This window comes from Monodelphis domestica, chromosome 1 (genome assembly GCF_027887165.1).
Source record: "Monodelphis domestica isolate mMonDom1 chromosome 1, mMonDom1.pri, whole genome shotgun sequence".
Classification (NCBI taxonomy): domain Eukaryota; kingdom Metazoa; phylum Chordata; class Mammalia; order Didelphimorphia; family Didelphidae; genus Monodelphis; species Monodelphis domestica.
In genome coordinates this window covers 116,630,845-116,649,758 of record NC_077227.1, presented here as the reverse complement: position 1 = coordinate 116,649,758, position 18,914 = coordinate 116,630,845, and the positions used below count along the sequence as shown (strand labels likewise).

The 18,914-nt window shown below is 44.4% G+C and overlaps 2 protein-coding genes across 10 annotated transcripts in view; one reads left to right on the top strand and one right to left on the bottom strand.

Moving 5' to 3' along the window:
- Positions 1-10,550, bottom strand: part of LOC103096863 (trichohyalin-like) — a 60,052-nt gene extending 49,502 nt beyond the window's left edge. For 2 of the 9 annotated variants that reach the window (XM_056805545.1, XM_056805584.1), the window contains exons 1-2: positions 7,554-10,550; positions 6,828-6,956 (exon numbers count right to left, since the gene is read on the bottom strand). In XM_056805545.1, coding sequence (XP_056661523.1) covers positions 9,271-10,437 — 1,167 coding nt within the window. In that variant the 5' untranslated portion in view covers positions 10,438-10,550 and the 3' untranslated portion in view covers positions 6,828-6,956; positions 7,554-9,270. The remainder of the gene's footprint in view (positions 1-6,827; positions 6,957-7,553) is intronic. The other 7 variants (XM_056805567.1, XM_056805553.1, XM_056805548.1 and 4 more) reach the window with 7 other exon arrangements.
- Positions 10,551-10,663: 113 nt separating this feature from the next.
- On the top strand, positions 10,664-17,019 carry NMB (neuromedin B). Its single transcript, XM_056805604.1, has 4 exons — positions 10,664-10,766; positions 11,081-12,136; positions 13,495-13,664; positions 16,737-17,019. Exons 2-4 carry the CDS (start codon positions 11,944-11,946, stop codon positions 16,770-16,772), a joined length of 399 nt encoding a protein of 132 aa, XP_056661582.1. The 5' UTR covers positions 10,664-10,766; positions 11,081-11,943; the 3' UTR covers positions 16,773-17,019.
- The last annotated feature ends 1,895 nt before the right edge of the window (positions 17,020-18,914 follow it).

Here is an 18,914-nt window from a genome sequence, read left to right as displayed (position 1 = left end):
TTTTTTAAGTATAAACACTCAAACTGAAAATTTAGTCAGTGATCAGTTTCACCAGCCAGTCAGAGCTGGCTCCAGAACACCCTTAGTACAACATGCAGTGTATGAAGAGAAATAATATGAAAAAAAGGAAATGTTGAAGCCAAAATAGGGGGTACAGGGAGAGGGGAAATGCTGGTACTTTATCTTAGAAGCAATAGAGAGTTTATAAGTGGGGAATGACATCATTGGACTATCGTACCTTAGAATGTTGTTTTGGCAGGTGTGTAAAAAAATGGATTGGGGAGAGAAGCCTGGAAGCAGAAAAACTAAATAAGGAAAATATTATAATAATCCAGGCAAAAAAGTAATTCTAGGGGTAGCTGGGTGAGTCAGTGAAGAGAGGACCTCCTGGAAAGAGGAGGTCCTGGGTTCACATGTGGCTCAGACACTTCCTAGCTGTGTGACCTTGGGCAAGTCATTTAACCCTGATTGCCTAGCCCTTACTGCTCTTCTGCCTTGCCAGGGATGGTTAGTATTGATTCTAAGACATGAGTTTAAAAAAAGAAGAAAAAGACATTACTCTAAGCTGGATAGGTAGCAGCAGTGTTAGTGGAAAGAAAAGGAGATATGGGAGAGATGCTTTGGGGGTACCAATAGAACTCAGCATCAATTAGAGGCAGCAATGTAGGTAAAGAAGAAAGGACACTTCCTTTTGGAGTCTGAAGACCCAGGTTGAAATCCTGCCTCTGACATTCGCTACTTGTATGACTTTGGGCAAGTTCCTTCACCTCCCCTGGCCTCAGTTTCCTCATCTGTAAAGTGAGAGGGATTGGATAGATCAGACTCTTGAGGTCCTTTGTAGCTCTAAATCTGTTATACAAATGACTATAATTGTTCATGGGAAGTGAAGGTTTCCAGCCTGAGTGACTGAGAAGATGGTGGGACTAGCTACAAAAAGAGAAACATTTCATAGGAAAGGTGGGTTTGGAGAGAAATCAGTGAGTTTAATTTCTGACATTAAGTTTGATTTTCTCATGGAACTATTATCCCCATTTTATGGATGGAGAAATCAAGGCTCAGGGAGACTTAGTTGATACCTGACTCCCTTTCCTGTGAGAAAACTCAGGAGGAAGTCTGAGAGAAAGAATTAGATTAATGACATGTCCAGAGGAAAAGGCAACTTTGCTGAAGTCAGGTAGAGGGTCACCCACCCTGGCATGGCCAGGCTCCCCGTTTCCCCAGGGCCCCCTCTGTTCAAAACTAATCATCCAAAAACTAGAGGGTTAATGGCCATAAACAGGGAGGCTGGAGAAGATAAACTGGGTGCTGGGGGGATGGGAGAGAGACTGTGTGCAGAGAGAAGGACTGTGATAGGGAGGGTGATAGAATAGAAGCTAAATCTGCCCAGCAGGGCTAACAGGAAAGCAAGGAGGTGTAAACACAGAGGAGGGGGAGGAATGAGAAGTGGGGGAGGCTGGGAGAGCAGCCAGAGACAGTTTCCTGAGGCCCAAATCAGGGAGAATGGCCCACCCTTGTAAGACACTGGCTAGGCCAGTTGTCTCAGCTTTCCTTAGCTTCCTTCCTGTGTATGAGTGAGTTCTTACCCTTATGATTGTAAATTCTTGGAAGACAGATGTAGCTTGTGCCTTAAACATCTGGATTCCTCATGGGGCCCAGTTTCAGATACATAGGATGTTGTGAGGATGGAAAGAAATAAGATGAAAAGTTCTTTGTAAACCACCAAATGCTATGTAAGGTCAACTCTAGGTGCTCCAAATAGTGATCGATAGACTTGGATCCAAAAGTTGGTGCAGAGGGCTGGTAGAAAATGCACTGGATCTGAGGTCAACTCCTGGGTCTTTGGCTTATTGTTTGTATCACTCCCAGCAAATCATTATAATCTCCCTGGGTCTCAGTTTCTTCATCATAAAATGAGGGGCATGAATTAGCTGATCTTGAAGGATCCTTCCAGTTCTAAAACCTAGGTCCCCTAACATTTTTATTCCTCTAAGATCATTAAAATTATATTCTTCCTTTGAGGACTAGATCAAGGGCTACCCACTCCATAAAGAGTATCTGATATGTCATTGCCTTACAGACATGTCTATGTCTTCCAAATTCTCTAAAAACTTCTTTGATCCATCACTTCCAGCTTTCATCCTATATATCACCTCCATTTTGTTGCTATGCTGAGAAATGTCTACAAAGTAGAATCTCTACTTCCTTGGCTCTTGCTGTCCTTAACTCTCTGCAGCCTGGCTTCAGACTTCATCCTTCCACCAAAACTTCTCTCTCTAAAATTACTAATACCTCATGCCTTGACTTCTCTGCCATCTTTATCCTTGACACCCTTTTCTTTCTTCCATGGCACTGGTTCTCCTCCAGTCTAACTTTTCCTTCTCTGTCTCCTTTGTGGGATCTTTGTCTAAATCATACCCACTAACTGTGGAAGTCTCATAGGACTCTACCCTGGGTCCTGCTTTCTTCTTCCTCTTTTGCTTGGTGATCTTCTCCATTTCCATGGATCCAATGATCATTTGTGCTCATGATCCTCAAGTCTACTTATCCAACCCTAACTTCTCTGCTGACTTCTAGTCTCAAATTTCCAACTGCCTATTAGTGGTAGTATCTTGGTGACTGAGAATGACTACTGTCTTTGTGCATTATCATCTATTGATGTACCCTCATATGTCTTTGAAGTCCAAAGACTGAGGCGCAGAGTTTGTGGCACATGGGGCATGGGACGCCAATTGTTACGGGAGGTGCGGTTGTGACCTGGTGTTGGCGTTCACGTGCAGTGGCAAGACGTCGACGTCGCTCATCTTCAAAGGTGGTGGCAGCATGCTTAATGTGGGTTCGCCAGCTGCTTCTGACAGAGGCAGCAAGTTCTAGTTGCTTTGGTGTAATGCCAGCCCACTTCAAGTTTGACTTTAGCTGATCCTTGAATCTTTTCTTTGGTCACCCTTGTTTCCTGGGTCCAGCTGACAGTTCACCATAGAATACCTGTCTTGGTATTCGCTGTGGGTCTATGCGGATGACATGTCCAGACCATCGTAGCTGGGTTTTGAGGACCATTACTTCGATGCTGGTGGAGTTGGCTCTGTCGAGGACTTCCTGGTTGGTGATTCGGTCCTGCCATTGGATCCTCATGATTGACTGGAGAGAGCATTGGTGGAATTGCTCCAGCTGTTTCATGTGCTTTCGGTACAGTGTCCATGTCTCACAACCATACAGGAGCGAGCTGAGGACCACTGCATTATACACTTTGAGCTTCATCACAGTGCTTACACCACTGTGTTGGAGAACTTTGGAGTGCAGTTGCCCAAGTGCCTGGCCGGCCTTTTGGATGCTGGCATTAATCTCGTGGTCTAGGGACCCATCGTTGGTGATGGTGCTGCCCAGGTACTTGAAAGTGTTGACATTAAAAAGCTGCATGCTGTCGATAGTTATGCATGGCTGGTTAGTTGGCCTCCCTGGTACAGGTTGAAACAGCACCTGTTTTGCTGAGGCTGATAGTCAGGCCAAACAATTTTGTTGCAGTAGAGAACCTGTCCACAATGGTTTGAAGATGATTTTCTTGGTGGGCCATGAGAGCACAGTCATCTGCAAAGAGAGCTTCCAGGATGAGTCTCTCTGTTGTTTTTGTTTTTGCAGTCAGGCGGCAAAGGTCAAATAGTGAGCCATCCAGTCGTTATTTGATGTAGACGCCCAGATTTAGATCCATCACAGCATGTTGTAATACCTGGGTGAAGTATAGGTTGAATAGTACTGGAGCGAGGACACAGCCTTGTGTCACGCCATTGGAGATGTTGAAGCGATCAGAAGTCTCTCCACCAGAGAGGACTTCCCCTGTCATGTCGACATGAAAGAGCTGGATCAGTTTGACGAATTTTGCTGGGCAACCGAGCTTGCTAAGGATCACCCACAATGCGTCCCTGTTCACTGTGTCGAACACCTTCGTCAGGTCTATGAAGACAATGTAGAGACTCAGGTTCTGCTCAAGGCATTTTTCCTGCATTTGCCTCACCGTGAAGACCATGTCAATGGTGCTGCAATCTGGTCGAAAGTCGCATTGTGATTCAGGCAGGTTCTGCTCTGAAACAGATGACAGGAATTTGTTGAGTTTAACACGGGCGAGGATCTTTCCAGCAGTGGAGAGTAGTGAGATGCCTCTGTAGTTGTCACAGGCTGCTCGTGAGGCTTTGTTCTTGTATAGGGCTACGATGGAGGCATCTATGAGTTCTGGGGGCATGTCTTCCTCTTCCCATATGCTGGTCAGCACTATGTGGAATGCCTGGAGCGCCTTTCCATTTAAGGCCTTGTGCATCTTGGTTGGGATCCTGTCTTTACCGGGTGCCTTGCCTGCACTCATTTGTTTAATGACTTTTTGGACTTCCTCTATTGAAGGAGGGACGTCAAGTTGTTCAATGGTGCAGTTTTGGGGGATTTGGTCAAGGGTACTTTGGTCGACTGAAGAGGGTCGGTTAAGAAGCTGACTGAAGTGTTCTTTCCACCTGTTGCTGATGCCTTTTTTATCTTTTATGAGAGTGTCACCGTCAGAGGATAGCAAGGGAGTGGTGGTGGGTTTTAATGGCCCATAGACAGTCTTGAGGGCACTGAAAAATTGTTTGTAGCTTTTCGTATCAGCAAAACGCTGGATTTCTTCTGCCTTTTTTCCCCACCATCAGTCTTGCATCTTCTTGATCTCACGTTGTGCCGTGGCTTGGAGAAACTTGAATCTGTCCTTTTTAGGAGCAGAGTTTGGGTTATTTTGCCACTCCATAAAGGCTTTGTTCTTTTTGCTCAATAGGTCTTCAGTAGCAGTGTTGTTCTTGTCAAACCAGTCCTGGTGGTTGTGTTGTTTGGGGCCTAGGACAGCCTTTGATGTTTCCTTCACTGCATCTCTGAACTGGTTCCATTTCTCGGTTGAGCTTCCAGTGAGTGGTCCCTTGGCAGACAGCTTGTCGTCCAGGCAGGACTGGAATGTTTGCAAATAAGATGGATCTCTAAGAGGACTCGTGTTTAAAAATGAAGTCATCATCTTTCTCCTAAAGTTCTACCATCTTTTTAACTTCCTTGTTACTACTGAGGATACCATAATGCTTCCGGTCACCCACACTCCCAAATATGGTATCATCAGGTACTCCTCAATCTCTCTCATTTCCCTACTCCTAAACATGTCCAATTTGTTGCCAAATCCTGTCAGTTCTATTTTCAAAATATCTCTCATTATTGTCCTCTTCTCTCCTCTGATACTGCCATCACCCTGGTATAAATCCTCATCATCTCATACTTGGCTCATTAAAATAACCTGCTGATTGTTCTCTCTGCCTCAAGTCTCTCCCCATTATAGTCCATCCTCTACTCAGCTGCCAACATGATTTTCCCAAAGTTCAATTCTGACTGTGTCGCTTCTCCTCACTTCAAAAAGCTCCAGTGGCTCCCTATCACCTCCATGATAAAATAGAAAATTCTCTGTTTGACCTTCATAATCTAGTCCCTTCTTCCTGGGCCTTCTTTCCTTCTTCCTATTTCACTGGGAGATCTTAACTATTTCCATGGATCCAATAATAATCTTCCAGCCTTCTGACACTTTATTTCCCTCTGTGTCCTCTGCAATGGTCCACTGCACTGGTGTTTTTGCTCTTTGCTCTTTAATGGAGCTACTCAGTGTCTCAATTCCAGGCATTTTCCTTGGTGATCCCCTTTGCATAGAATACTATCCCTCCTCATTTCCATCTCCTAGCTTCTTTAGTTTCCTTCAGATTCCAGATAAAACCAGACCTTCTACAAGAAGCCTTTCTTGATCCCCCTTCATGCTAGGGCCCACCCTGTTTATTTTATTTTTTAAACCCTTACCTTCCACCTTATAACCAATACTGTGTATTGGTTCCAAGGTAGAAGAGTGGTAAGGGCTAGGCAATGGAGGTTAAGTGACTTGCCCAGAGTCACACATCTAGGAAGTATCTAAGTCTAAATTTGAACCCAGGACCTCCCATCTCTGGGCCTGACTCTCAATCCACTAAGTCACCCAGCTGCCCCCTATTTTATTTTTTAAACCCTTATCTTCCACTTTAGAACCAATATTGGTTCCAAGGTAGAAGAGCAGTAAGGGCTAGGCAATTAGGGATTAAGTGACTTGCCCAGGGTTATACAGCTAGGAAATGTCTAAAGTCATATTTTTTCTCCAGGCCTGGCTCTTTAGACACTGAGCCACCTGACTGCCCCTCCTCCTTCTCTTTACTATCTCCCATTTTGCCTATATATAACTTCTTTATATGTTGTGTCTTCCATTATACTGCAAGTCCTTGAGTTCAGGGCCTGTTTTTTGCCTTTATGTCCCCAGTGGCAATGAATAGATACTTATTTACTGACTGACTACCCCTGGCTGGAAATATTCTCTCCTTCCTCAACTCTTCCCATAGCACTCATCTTTCTATCCCCATGCCTAGGATAATGGCTCACACATACAAAGAATTTGAATGTTTGTTGAGATGAATTGAACTTCTACTCCATTATGAAGCATTGCTCCAGATCCCTGATATGCCAAAATAAGAAATTACTGGCATTTTGCTGGCAAGTGTAGTTGCAAGGCCAGCGTGGCAATATGCTGGTTTGTTACTTTCCTTTGTCTCTTGGGCATCTGAGTGCCTCCAAGGCATCATTCTAACTATTGACCAGTTTATTACAAAGAATAATTGTGGAAAGGTCTAGATGGAATGAGGGTACAAGGTTAGAGTTGATTAGGAATAGCTTCCTCCATTCCTCCCACTAGACCCTTGGAATAAAACCTTCTTAAAAAGATTTTTTATTTCCACTGCCATCACCTTAATTTAGGTGCTTCTTACCTTTTGTCCAGGCAGTCACAATAACCTCGTGGTCAATCTCTTTGCTTCCGGTTTCACTCAATAATCCTTCCGACATATTGTGACCAGCATTCATCTGACCATATCACTCTTGTAATCAGTAGCTTCTCACTGTTTATGGAATAAAATTCATTGAATGTGATAGCCTTGTGCTCAAGGACCCCCATGCTCTGTCTTCAGCCTATCTTTCTTGATTTATCTCCCAGGGTTCCCCTACAAATACCCTTTGTATCAGCCAAACTAGACTAGTAATCATTTCCTGCAAATATTCTATATAATCTACCACTGCGGTGCCTCTTCTTTTTTTTTTTCTAAAATAAATTTCATTTAGGCCTCTTGTTTTTACAGCCATTTCCCAACAGCTTTCTCCCTTCTCCCATTTGAAACCTCCCTTGTAATGAAGAAAGCCAAGAAAGCAAAACTAACTGTTTGATCATTAATGTAACATCCCCATTTAAAATATCCTTCCCTTCTCCCTACCTAGATCCCTATAATTTCTGCCTGTCAAAATCTTATAGGTCTTTTCAGGACTAACAAATGCTACCTAAAATTGGCGCAATAATCTTAGAGTTTAAAGAACCTTAGAGATCACATAGAACAAGCTCCCATTCAGGGCATGAGTCCCCACTACATTATCCCCAAGGGGAAGTAGTCATCCAGCTTCTTTTCTTTTTAAAAAAATTAATTCATTTATTTTGAAACCCTTACCTTCCATGTATTAGTTCCATGGCCAAAGAGTAGTAATGACTATGCAATAGGGAGTAAGGGACTTGCCAAGGTCACAGAGCTAGGAAGTGTCTGACGTCAGATTTGAACCCAGAATCTCCCGTCTCCCGTCTCCCGTCTCCAGGCCTGGCTCTCAATCCACTGAGCCATCTAGCTGCCCCCCCCCCCATTTCTTTCTTTTTTAAACAATATTTTATTATATTTTCCCAATGGATGTAAAAATAATTTTAGTTAATTTTTTATCTTAATAACAAATTTCTGCATAAGTTTTACAAAGTCATATGATCCATCTTGTCTCCCTCCCATCTTCCCTTCCCTCTCCTGGAGCTGGCAAGCAATTCAATCTGGGTTATATATGTATTATCATGCAAAACATATTTCCACTTTTGTAAGAGAATAATCTTATAGAACCAAAACCCCTAAACATATACCCAAATAAACAAGCAATAAATCATTTAACATGCATTTTTTAAAGGTTTTGAGTTCCAAATTCTCTCCTTCCTTCCCATCCTCTTTCCCTCTTTGAGATGGTACCAGCTTCCTTTCAAACCCTTTCCAAGAGAGAGAACACAGGACTTCTTGAGACATCTCATTGCATTTTTGGACAGCTCTAATTGTTAAGATCCTGCTTGCCATAATTTATGTCCATTGGTTCTAAATCCAATCACTGGAGATATACTGAATTGAGTCTAGTCTTTATGCTCCAGGTATTTGATGGCTACTGATTTTTCCTCCCACCCACACCCCAGTGATTGCCTGATGTAGTGCAGCTGTGTCAAACTCAAATAGAAATGGGGTCATTAATCCATATATGGACAGCTGGAGATAGAGTGCCATCCCTGGGGGTCAGAAAGACTCCTCTTCCTGATTTCAAACCTGACCTCCATTCTTACTAGCTGTGTGACCCTGTGCAAGTCACTTACCCTGTTTATCTCAGTTTCCTCATCTGTCAAATGAGCTGGAGAAAGAAATAGCAAATCATTCCAAAATATTTGTCAAGAAAACCCCAAATGCGACTTTGGTTTTATAAGGTTATTCACTAACAAAAATGAACAATATGAAAATATGTTTTACATGATAATTCATGTATAACCCAGATTGAATTGCTTGCCAACTCCAGGAGGGGGAAGGGAAGAAGGGAGGGAGACAATATGGATCATATGACTTTGGAAAACTTATGTGGAAATCTGTTATTAAATTAAGATAGAGATAAAATCAAAAGTATTAATTCCAAGGCAGAAGAGTAGTAAGGGCTAAGTAATCGGGGTTAAGTGACTTGCCCAGGGTCATATAACTAGGGAGTTTCTGAGATCACATTTGAATCCAGCACCTAGGATTGGCTCTCTGTCCACTGAGCTACCTAGCTGCCTCCACATCACACTTTTAACTCATATTGGACTTATAGCCAACTAAAAGTCCTAGATCTTTTACCGTGAACTGCTGCCTAGTCATGTCTCCCTGATCTTGTAATTCTGCTGTTAATTTCACCTTGTCACTTGCAAATTTAAAAGTTTAAAATAAACAGCTGATGTTTTTATGGTGTTTTAAGATTTACAAAACTACTTCACATATGTGATGTCATTTAATAATCAAATTGTGTCATCTCATTTGATACCTTCAACTAAGTCTATGATAGAATTTGTTGAAGGGAAATTTCTTAATTCCACAATCACCTCCCAATTAGACATGGTCTCTCCTTCTAATACTTAATAGGCCTTCCTGCTTTCCTTCCTTCCTTCCTTCCTTCCTTCCTTCCTTCCTTCCTTCCTTCCCTCCTTCCTCTCTCTCTTTCTCTCTCTCTCTCTCTTTCTCTCTCTCTCACTCTTTCTCTCTCCCTCTCTCTCCCTCCCTCTCCCTCCATCTTCCTTCCTTGATTCCTTCCTTCCATCCTCTCTCTCTCCCCCCTCTCTCTCTCCCTTCCTTCTTTCCATCCTCTCTCTCTCACTTCTCTCTCTCTTTCTCTCCCTTCCTTCCTCCTTCCTTCCTTCCATCCTCTCTCTCTATCTCTTTCTCTCTCTTCTCTCTCTCTCTCCCTTCCTCCTTCCTTCCTTCCATTCTCTCTCGATCTCCTCTCTCTCTCTCTCCTCTCTCTCTCCTCTCTTTCTCTCTCTCTCCTCTCTCTATCCTCTCTCTCTCTTTTCTCTCTTTCTCCTCTCTCTCTTTTTTCTCTCTCTCCTCTCTCTCTCTCTCTCCTCTCTCTCTCTCTTTCTCTCTCTCTCTCTCTTCTCTCTCTCTCTCTTTTTTCTGACTCCTCTCTCTCCTCTCTTTCTCTTTCTTCTCTATCTCTCCTTTCTCTCTCTCTTCTCTCTCTCTCCTCTCTCTCTCTCCTCTCTATTTCTCTCCCTTCCTTCATTCCTTGTTTCCTTCCTTCCATCCATCCCCTCTCTCTCTCTCTCCTCTCTCTCTCTCTCCTGTCTCTCTCCCTTCCTTCATTCCTTCCTTCCATCCTCTCTCTCTCTCTCCTCTCTCTCTCTCCTCTCTCTCTTTCCCTTCCTTCCATCCTTCCATCCTCTCTCTCCCTCCTCTCTCTCTCCTCTCTCCTCTCTCTCTCTCTCTCCTCTCTCCTCTCTCTCTCCTTCCTCTCTCTCTCTTCTCTCCTCTCTCTCTCCCTCCTCTCTCTCTCTTCTCTCCTCTCTCTCTCCCTCCTCTCTCTCTCCTCTCTCCTCTCTCTCTCCTCTCTCTCTCCTCTCTCTCTCCTGTCTCTCTCTCTTCTCTCTCTCTCTCTCCTCTCCCTCTCTTTGTCTCTCTCCCTTCCTTCATTTCTTGCTCCCTTTCTTCCATCCTCTCTATCTTTCCTCTCTCTTTCTCTCCTCTCTCTCTCCCTCTCTTCCTTCCTTCCTTGCTTCCTTGCTGCCATCCTTTCCATCCTCTCTCCTCTCTCTCTCTTCTCTCTCTCTCTCTCTCTCTCTCTCTCTCTCTCTCTCTCTCTCTCTCTCTCTCTCTCCCTCCCTCCCTTCCTTCCTTCCTTCCTTGCTTCCTTCCTTCTTCTCTCTCTCTCATCTCTCTCTCTCCTCTCTCTCTCTCTCTCTCTCTCTCTCTCATTGATTAGTCATGTCTGACTCTTTGTGACCTCATTGGGGTTTTTTTCTTGGCAACAATACTGGAGTGGTTTGCCATTTACTTCTCCAGCTCATTTTACAGATGAAGAAACTGAGGCAAACAGGACTAATCGACTTGCCCAGAATGACACAGCTAGTAAGTATCTGAGGCTACATTTGAACTCAGGTTTTCCTGATTTCAAGACCAGCACTCTATTCACTCTATTCCCTTTTCTTTTCTTGTGGCAGCTACCCTATCTGCCTTGAGTTGTCATTATTTGGACATGTGCACCACCCCATCTAGATCACAAGTTCTTTGACCCCTTAGCAGTATCTAGGAAATTCAAGAGGATTTGGTGAATGAATGAACTTGTCTGTCTCGGGAAACAGCCTAGAGATTAGGGAAGGAGAGGGAGCCCGCCTTTCACCACTGGGCACCAATCAATTAGAGCACTTATTAATGTCTCCTAGGCAGACGGGGCTCCGTGTTCATGAGCCTGAGATTCCTGGAGCAAAGAGGATCACTCCTGGGTCTGGGGACCATGTGATCCACCCCCCTGCAGCCTCAAGAGGCAGCGGACTTCCCAGGGAGAGCCACAGCATCACAGTCATAGGAGGGACCTTCTGGGTCGCCTAGTGCCGCATGGACCCCTCTAGCAGGCTGATGAAGCCTGTGGTTTTCCCTTCTCGGAATCATGTTTTTAAAGACGTAAAATAAATGACCACAGATTAAGAAGGAAAGTGATTACATCGAAGCACGGCCATCGAATATACATATACTTAAATTCCAAGATCCCTTTGAGCCCGGAGATGCGGTGCTTTCCACATATGCCTTACACGCTCTGTACACACAGCTCTCTTCAGAGCCTCACTCCCTTCCACCCATTTTTTCAGCAGCCTGTGCCTAAATGACCAAAGAATCCTTCAGTACACACACACCCAGACCCAGATTGAGAACCCCAAATGCTGTTGATTCCTCTCACAACAAAAGAAAAGAAACCACAGAGTAGTAAAGCGACTGGTCCTAGGTCTCCCAGCTAGCCTCTGAGGAAGGGGATTTGAACCCAGGAGCCTCCTTGTTTTGCATCTCACAGCTTTCTCTCCCATAGAGCTGCTTAGTCAGGGACAGGTTAACACAGATGCCTAGAAGAACTGCAGAGGCAGTGAGAGTGTAGATAGAGATCTGTGCATTATTCATAGGGAAGACTCCACCCCCAGGGCCTGGGGACTTAAAGGGAGCTGGGGGAAGCGGGGAGGGGAGCTGGAAAGAAATCCCAGAGCAGGAGAGGGAGCAGGAGAAGCAACTAAGGAGGGACAAGTCCTACAAGTGGTATATGCTGGGGTCTGGGTCCGAGCCAAGCATGACCTCTGAGCTGACCCGCCGACCCCTGCACCCTCGGCTCCTCAGTTGCCTGGTGTTCCTGGCTTTCCTCTCCAGCACCTCCACACTCAGCCTGGACTTTGCTGAACATCGGAATAAAGCCGCCAAGATCAAAATCCACCCCAGAGGCAACCTCTGGGCCACAGGTACACCCTTTGGGTTTGAGAAAACGCTGGGGGGGGTCCATTTGGTAGATGGGGTGAAGGCTCTGGGACCCTTGTCTTTCTCCTGCCATTGACCCATCTTCTCACCTCCCTCTCCTTCCTCCCTTTATGAGTTTTCCTCTGCGTTGCCTTCTGCTATGTGTTCTCCCAGCACCCTTTCTTGTCCTCTCTCCTTTCTCCCCCCTTTTACCACCTCAGTGATAATTCTGGCTCACCCATGCAAGTTTTAGAAATGCCTTCCAATCCGTTCTTTCCTTTGATCCTCATATCTCTGTGAAAAGATCATGGGATCAGATTCAGAACTGGAAGGAGCTTTTGGGGTCATGCGGCCCAATCTCGTTTTCCAGAAAAAGAAAAGGGCTCAGGAGCATAAATGACTTGCCAGCCCTGGGACTGACTCAAACCCAGGCCTGGGACTCCCCCTCAGATGGCCCCTTCCCCCTACCAGCAGCATCGCTGTTGCTCCGTTTTAGAGATGAAGAATCTAGGACTCGGTCTAAGGAACAGTCCTAGAACTAGAACCGAGGACCCTGATGCTTAGTCCCTTTCCCATCCTTTAGCATCCCATTCATGAGTTTCTCTTCTCCTCAGTCCCTGATGAGGCAGACAAGAAATACTAGGTGGGTCCTCCACCTCTCCTTGCTCTCAGGAAGCTTTAATACCCAGAGAGACATGCATGTCCAAAGACTTACCGAATGTGTGCAAGTTCAGGAAGAGATCCACAGTCCCCTCTACGCTGGGAGGAGGTGGAGGGCATGACGACTCGCCTGAGCTTTCTTTGGGGATCCCGTATAAATAGTGGGAAGCTGCTGAGGGCCAAAGAGTTTCCTAGCTTGGCTGTGTGGCCTGAGATCAATCTTTGAAACTCTATGGACCTCAGTAGTTTTCTTTTCTATAAAATAAGGGGCTCTAAAGCAATTTCCAGTTTTACATTCTGTGAGCCTTTGGTCATTCATATCCTCCATGCTGAAAAGCTGGGGTGGGAAGGATGTGGTTGTAAGGAGAGGGGTGTGTGTGTGTGGGGTGTGTGTGTGTGTGTGTGTGTGTGTGTGTGTGTGTGTGTGTGTGTGTATGCACAAGGTGGGGAATGTGGGAAAATTATAGTCTTAGAGCTCTAAGAGATCATGTAACTCAAGGAGTCCAATTTATAGGTAAGAAAGCTAAGCCACAGAGAAGTTTGAAGGGTTCACCGAGGTGACTGAGGTTATGCAGCAGAAAGAGGAACTGAGGTCTTCCAGTGCCCAGGCACCTTGGCTCATGTCATCCCCTCACTGTCCTTTGCCCTAACTTGCTCCCTGGGATCCCTTGACCTCCCCATGATCTCTCCATCTCATTTCTAGGCCACTTCATGGGCAAGAAGAGCGTGGAGCCCCTGGCCTTCTCGTCTGGGACAGCCACCCACACCACCCTGGAGGAAATGAAAGACCGGCTGAGTCATGACTTGGTTAGGGTCCTCTGGCTGAGGAAATCCTTGGGCATGAGCCAAGAGGACCCTGCAGTGAGCGCCCAGGTGATCACAGCCAGGGAGGAGGGTGGCTCTTTTGTGATGATGCAGGAGGAACAGAGAAGGAGGGATGAAGGCGCTTCCTGCTGTAGGGGCTCCCAGGGCTGGAGGCTTTGGAGCTGTCAGCAGCCACCCCTTCCCCTCCCTAGGCTTCGGTTAATCTCCGCTCACCCAAAGGAGAATCATTTACCATTTACTGCCCTCTCATGGGGAGCCGGCTGGGCCCTCTCCTAGGGATACTGCAGCTGATAAGGTAGGGCAGAAAAATATGAGAGACGGGCATCCGTGCCAAAGCCCTTGGAGAGAGGAACGGAGTATTCCTCACTCTGGAGGCTCGGCCAGGCTTAGGTTCTTTAGCCTTCGCAATCGTAACAAACCAGCTGCTTCTACTATTTGACAATAGCTCCTATTTCTGCAACACTTGACCACTGCAGCAGGACTGGAGACATTTTTTTCTCTATTTAGAGGCAGCGAGGTGGCCCGATGGATAGATCCCTGAGTGTGGAGGCAGGAAGTCTTGGGTTCATATTGAGTTTACTTACTTGCTCTGTGTGACCATAACCTCTGCCTCAGTTTCTTCAACTGAAAATGGGGATAATTAGAGCGTCTACTTCTCAGAGTGGTTGTGAAGCTCAAATGAGATAAAATTTGTAAAAATGCTTAGCACATAGTAGATGTTTCATAAATGCTCATTTCCCACCCACCTCCCTACTCACATCTCAACGACTCTGTGGGGGCATAAGTACTCCTTTTAGGACCAAGTTTAGAAATTAAAGATTAATAACCAAGACGTTTAGGATACCTTAAATATAGATGAGGAGGTAGCTAGGTTGTACAGTGAATAGACCACCAGGCCTGGAAGACCTGAGTTCAAATCCAGCTTCTGACACTTAATAGCTGTATAAAACCCTGGGCAAGTCACTTACCCCTGCTTGCCTCAGTTTCCTCATCTGTCAAATGGGCTGAAGAAGAAAATGGCAAACCACTCCAGTTGTCTTTGCCAAGAAAGTTTCAAGTGGAGCTAAGAAGAGTCAGACACAACTAAAACTACTGAATGACAACGACAAATACATCGGATTGTTGTCATTTGAGCTTGAGGAAAATGCTATGAGGTGTGTAGTCCAAGTACTAATATCCTCATTTTAGAACTGAGAGAGACACTCAGGTCCTCTGATTGTGAATCCAGTGATCTTTCTATTACATCATTTTGCCTTGCTCAATTTGTACCCATCATTTCAGAGAAACTGTTACCTACTGTAAGAGCTAGAGGTAATATGGAATGCTACCATCTACTAAGCCTGTAGCACACAGCCGACTAAAAAACAAAACCTTTACCCTCTGTCTTAGAATTGATATCAAATATTAATGCAGAAGAGTGGAAAGGGCTAGGCAATTGGAGTTAAGTGACTTGCCCAGGGTCACACAGCTAGGAACATGAAACCAATTTTAATATTAGTCTACATAGGTATAATTGGGAAGATTACATTCATGTCTTCCTCTGGAACCAAAAATAATCAGAATAATCCTCAAAACAAATATCAATACTTATTTGGAGTATTCACTATACTTTTCCTATTCATTAAACAAGTCACTTATAAACTCAACTCAACAAGCATTTATTAAGCATCTGCTGAAGAGACAGTGATAAAACTAGCCAGCTTTTCCCTCAAATCGCCCATGTTCCTTGGAGCATATTCAATTTCCTTTCAAATCTATAATTAATTATTGAGGGAATGTGAAAGGTACTGTCTGGGCACTGTGAGAAATATAAGGGTGAATTAGACACAGTCTCTACCTTCCAAAGATCATCAAACCATAGGCTGCTACTGCTGGAAAGGACAGTTGGGACCATCTAGGTCAATCCTTAGATTTTAAAGATGAGGAAACAGAGGCTCAGGACGTTTAGGTGATTTTATATTAACTTCTCATTCCATGTCACCTTGAACCTCTCCAGTAGCAAGGGTTAGCATATCCCCATTACAGCATCAATGTCCACCCTGACCCTATGCTCCATTAAATTTTGTGCCTGGGATACTGGCTGAGGAGAACTAACATCATCCTTTGGCCAGGCAAATCACCACTAACTTGTTTCTCCCCAGTGCAAATCAAAAATAGTTTACCAACACCTACTATGTACAAGGCATTGTGCCTAGAAGCTGGGGATGCAAAGACAGTGAAGTTCCTGCCCTCAGAGAGTTTATATTCTGTTGAACAGAGAGCTAATTGTTTAGCTTTTGTGGTGATTCAAAAGGATCCCAGGATCTAGGCCAGAGCTATGTTGGTGGCCATATAGCAGAATGGCATGAAAACCTGAGACCAAGCATACCATAAATCCCTAGTGGACTGGTACAGAATCACTGGAAGGAAAGAAGGAGGAAGGAAGGAAAAAGGAAGGAATGAAGGAACAAAGGAAGTATGTGTGTTGTTTTAGAAACTGAGGCTCACTTGATCACATGGTTTGACGGGGATATGATTGGGGATTACTCTATTGCAAATATTAATAATATGGAAATAGGTCTTGATCAATGATGCATGTAAAACCCAGTTGAATTGCTTGTTGGCTACAGGAGTGGGGCAGGAAAGAATACAAATCAAGTAGCCATGGAAAAATTAAATAAATAAAAAAAGAAAAGAAGGCTCAGATTAGTTTGGATATATAGGATGATATTACTATCCTGCATGCTCTGGAGTATGACATGAATGACCCACAGACTATCTATAGTCTTGGTTCATTCCTCTAAAGAAGACTGAGTAGAGATTAGTTGTCTATTCTTCATAATCATTTGTTCTGCTCACTTCACAGATTTGAGTAGAGAGAGAGAAACAGCACTCAACTTCTCTCTGTTCTGCAGAAATAAGAACAATGGGTAAAATTCAGGGAGGCTTTAAGAAGGAGGCTTCCAGCAAAGAAGTCTCATCTCTTTCCTGGGACCCTTTCCAAGGTTCTAGACTCTTTATTCTGAGGGACAGTTTTCCCCTAAAGGGAAAACTTGCCCATCCCTGTCCCCTTGACAGATACTTGAGTCTGGCAGAGTGCTCCAAAGGACAATTCCTGATTTTATTTTCCCCTTTTCCCAGGACCTATGGATGCTTCTTCGGCAGCTGGAGAAATAATCAGGTCACTAGGCAGGTATGGCTCAGACTGCACAAACCATGCAACTGTATGGATTTCACACCTTGGCTACCAGGGGCAACTGCCACAGTCAAGAAGAGGAATTCCAGCCCCCTTGTTGTTGCTACATCATGTCTGTAATCTTTGATTGAGATCACTCACTGTTAAAGCTATTCTTCAAGATACCCTCTGTATATTTTTTTTTTCTGCATCCTTGTTGAGGCTGTGAATAAAACCTTATTCTTTGCACAGGATGTGTGGACCTCTCCTTCTAGCCATTGTGGAAATCTCACCAACAGGCTAAAGGAGAAAGTGTGTGAGATAAGAAAAGACTGGCTCCAAATGAGGCCAGACCTTTTTAGGACACACTGGCTCCTGTGCCTCTCACTTCTTCACTCTCCCAGCTATGGCTTGCTGGGAAATTTTCTTTAACTCTCCCCAGGTAGGACATTCCCTGAAGAAGAATCCTGCTTTCCTGTGCCCAATGGGTTCCATGACAACCAGGGTGGTCCTCCTGATGAAGGATGAAGGGTGATAAGTTGGCTAATAAGCATTTGTACTGTGCTCCAGGCACTTCAAATTCTGATGTGGCAGAGCATGCTCCATCTTGCCCTTGTTGGTCCTTACAAACTCTCCCTTCAGCAGTCAGAATTATTGTATAGTGAATGACATGGAAATAGGTTTTAATGATATATGTATAACCCAATGGAATTGCTACTCAGCTCCAGGAGGGGGGAGAGAAGAGGGGTGGGGAAAATCATGAATCATGTAACCATGGGAAAATTTTCTAAATTAAAAAAAAAACAACCTGTAGTACTGTATAGTAGAAAGGATGCCCCTTGGGCAGGGAATGGGAGGTTTCAGCCCTTTTGTCCCCCTGGCACTCACCACCAACATAAAATTAGAGAAATAAAATAGCAAACCTCTATAGTACCTTTGCCAAGAAAACCCTTGGACAGTTGGTTGGTTTATGCAACTCAAAGAAGGGACACCCCAAAAGGAATCAGTGAGTCTGTTTTCATCCTAATTCTGTCCCTAATTGTGTGATTGTGGACAAGTCATTTCCACTCACTAGGTGTACATCCCCCCTCAGCCTAAGTTTCCCCATCTACAAAATAAGAGGGTTGGACCAGGTGATCTCTACAGTCACTATCAGTTTTTAACATTCCAAGATTTTATGAATCTTAGAATAAAGGCAAACAGATCCAGTCTTGAATGTGTAATCGGAGCGCCAATGGCTCTACCAACCTACTGATTTTGTGACCTCAAACTGATTCAGTTTATAAAATGGGTTGGACCACTAGGTAACCTCTAACATCCCAATTCTTTTTTTTTTAATATTATTTTATTTGATCATTTCCAAGCATTATTCATTAAAGACAAAGATCATTTTATTTTCCTTCCCCCCGCCCCCCATAGCCGACGCGTGATTCCACTGGGTGTCACATGTGTTCTTGATTCGAACCCATTTCCATGTTGTCAATATTTGCATTAGAGTTTCGTTTAGAGTCTCTCCTCTGTCATGTCCCCTCAACCGCTATAGTCAGGCAGTTGCTTTTCCTCGGTGTTTCCACTCCCATAGTTTATCCTTTGCTTATGAATAGTGTTTTTTCTCCTAGATCCCTGCAAATTGTTCAGGGACATTACACCGCCACTAATGGAGAAGTCCATTACGTTCGATTATACCACAGTGTATTAGTCTCTGTGTACAACGTTCTCCTGGTTCTGCTCCTCTCGCTCTGCATCACTTCCTGGAGGTTGTTCCAGTCTCCATGGAATTCCTCCAGTTCATTATTCCTTTGAGCACAATAGTATTCCATCACCAACATATACCACAATTTGCTCAGCCATTCCCCAATTGGTGGGCATCCCCTCGTTTTCCAGTTTTTGGCCACCACAAAGGGCGCAGCTATGAATATTTTTGTACAAGTCTTTTTGTCCATTATCTCTTTGGGGTACAGACCCAGCAGTGCTATGGCTAGATCAAAGGATAGACATTCTTTTGTCGCCCTTTGGGCATAGTTCCAAATTGCCCTCCAGAATGGTTGGATCAGTTCACAAGTCCACCAGCAATGAATTAATGTCCCTACTTTGCCACATCTCCTCCAGCATTCATTACTTTCCTTTGCAGTCATGTTAGCCAA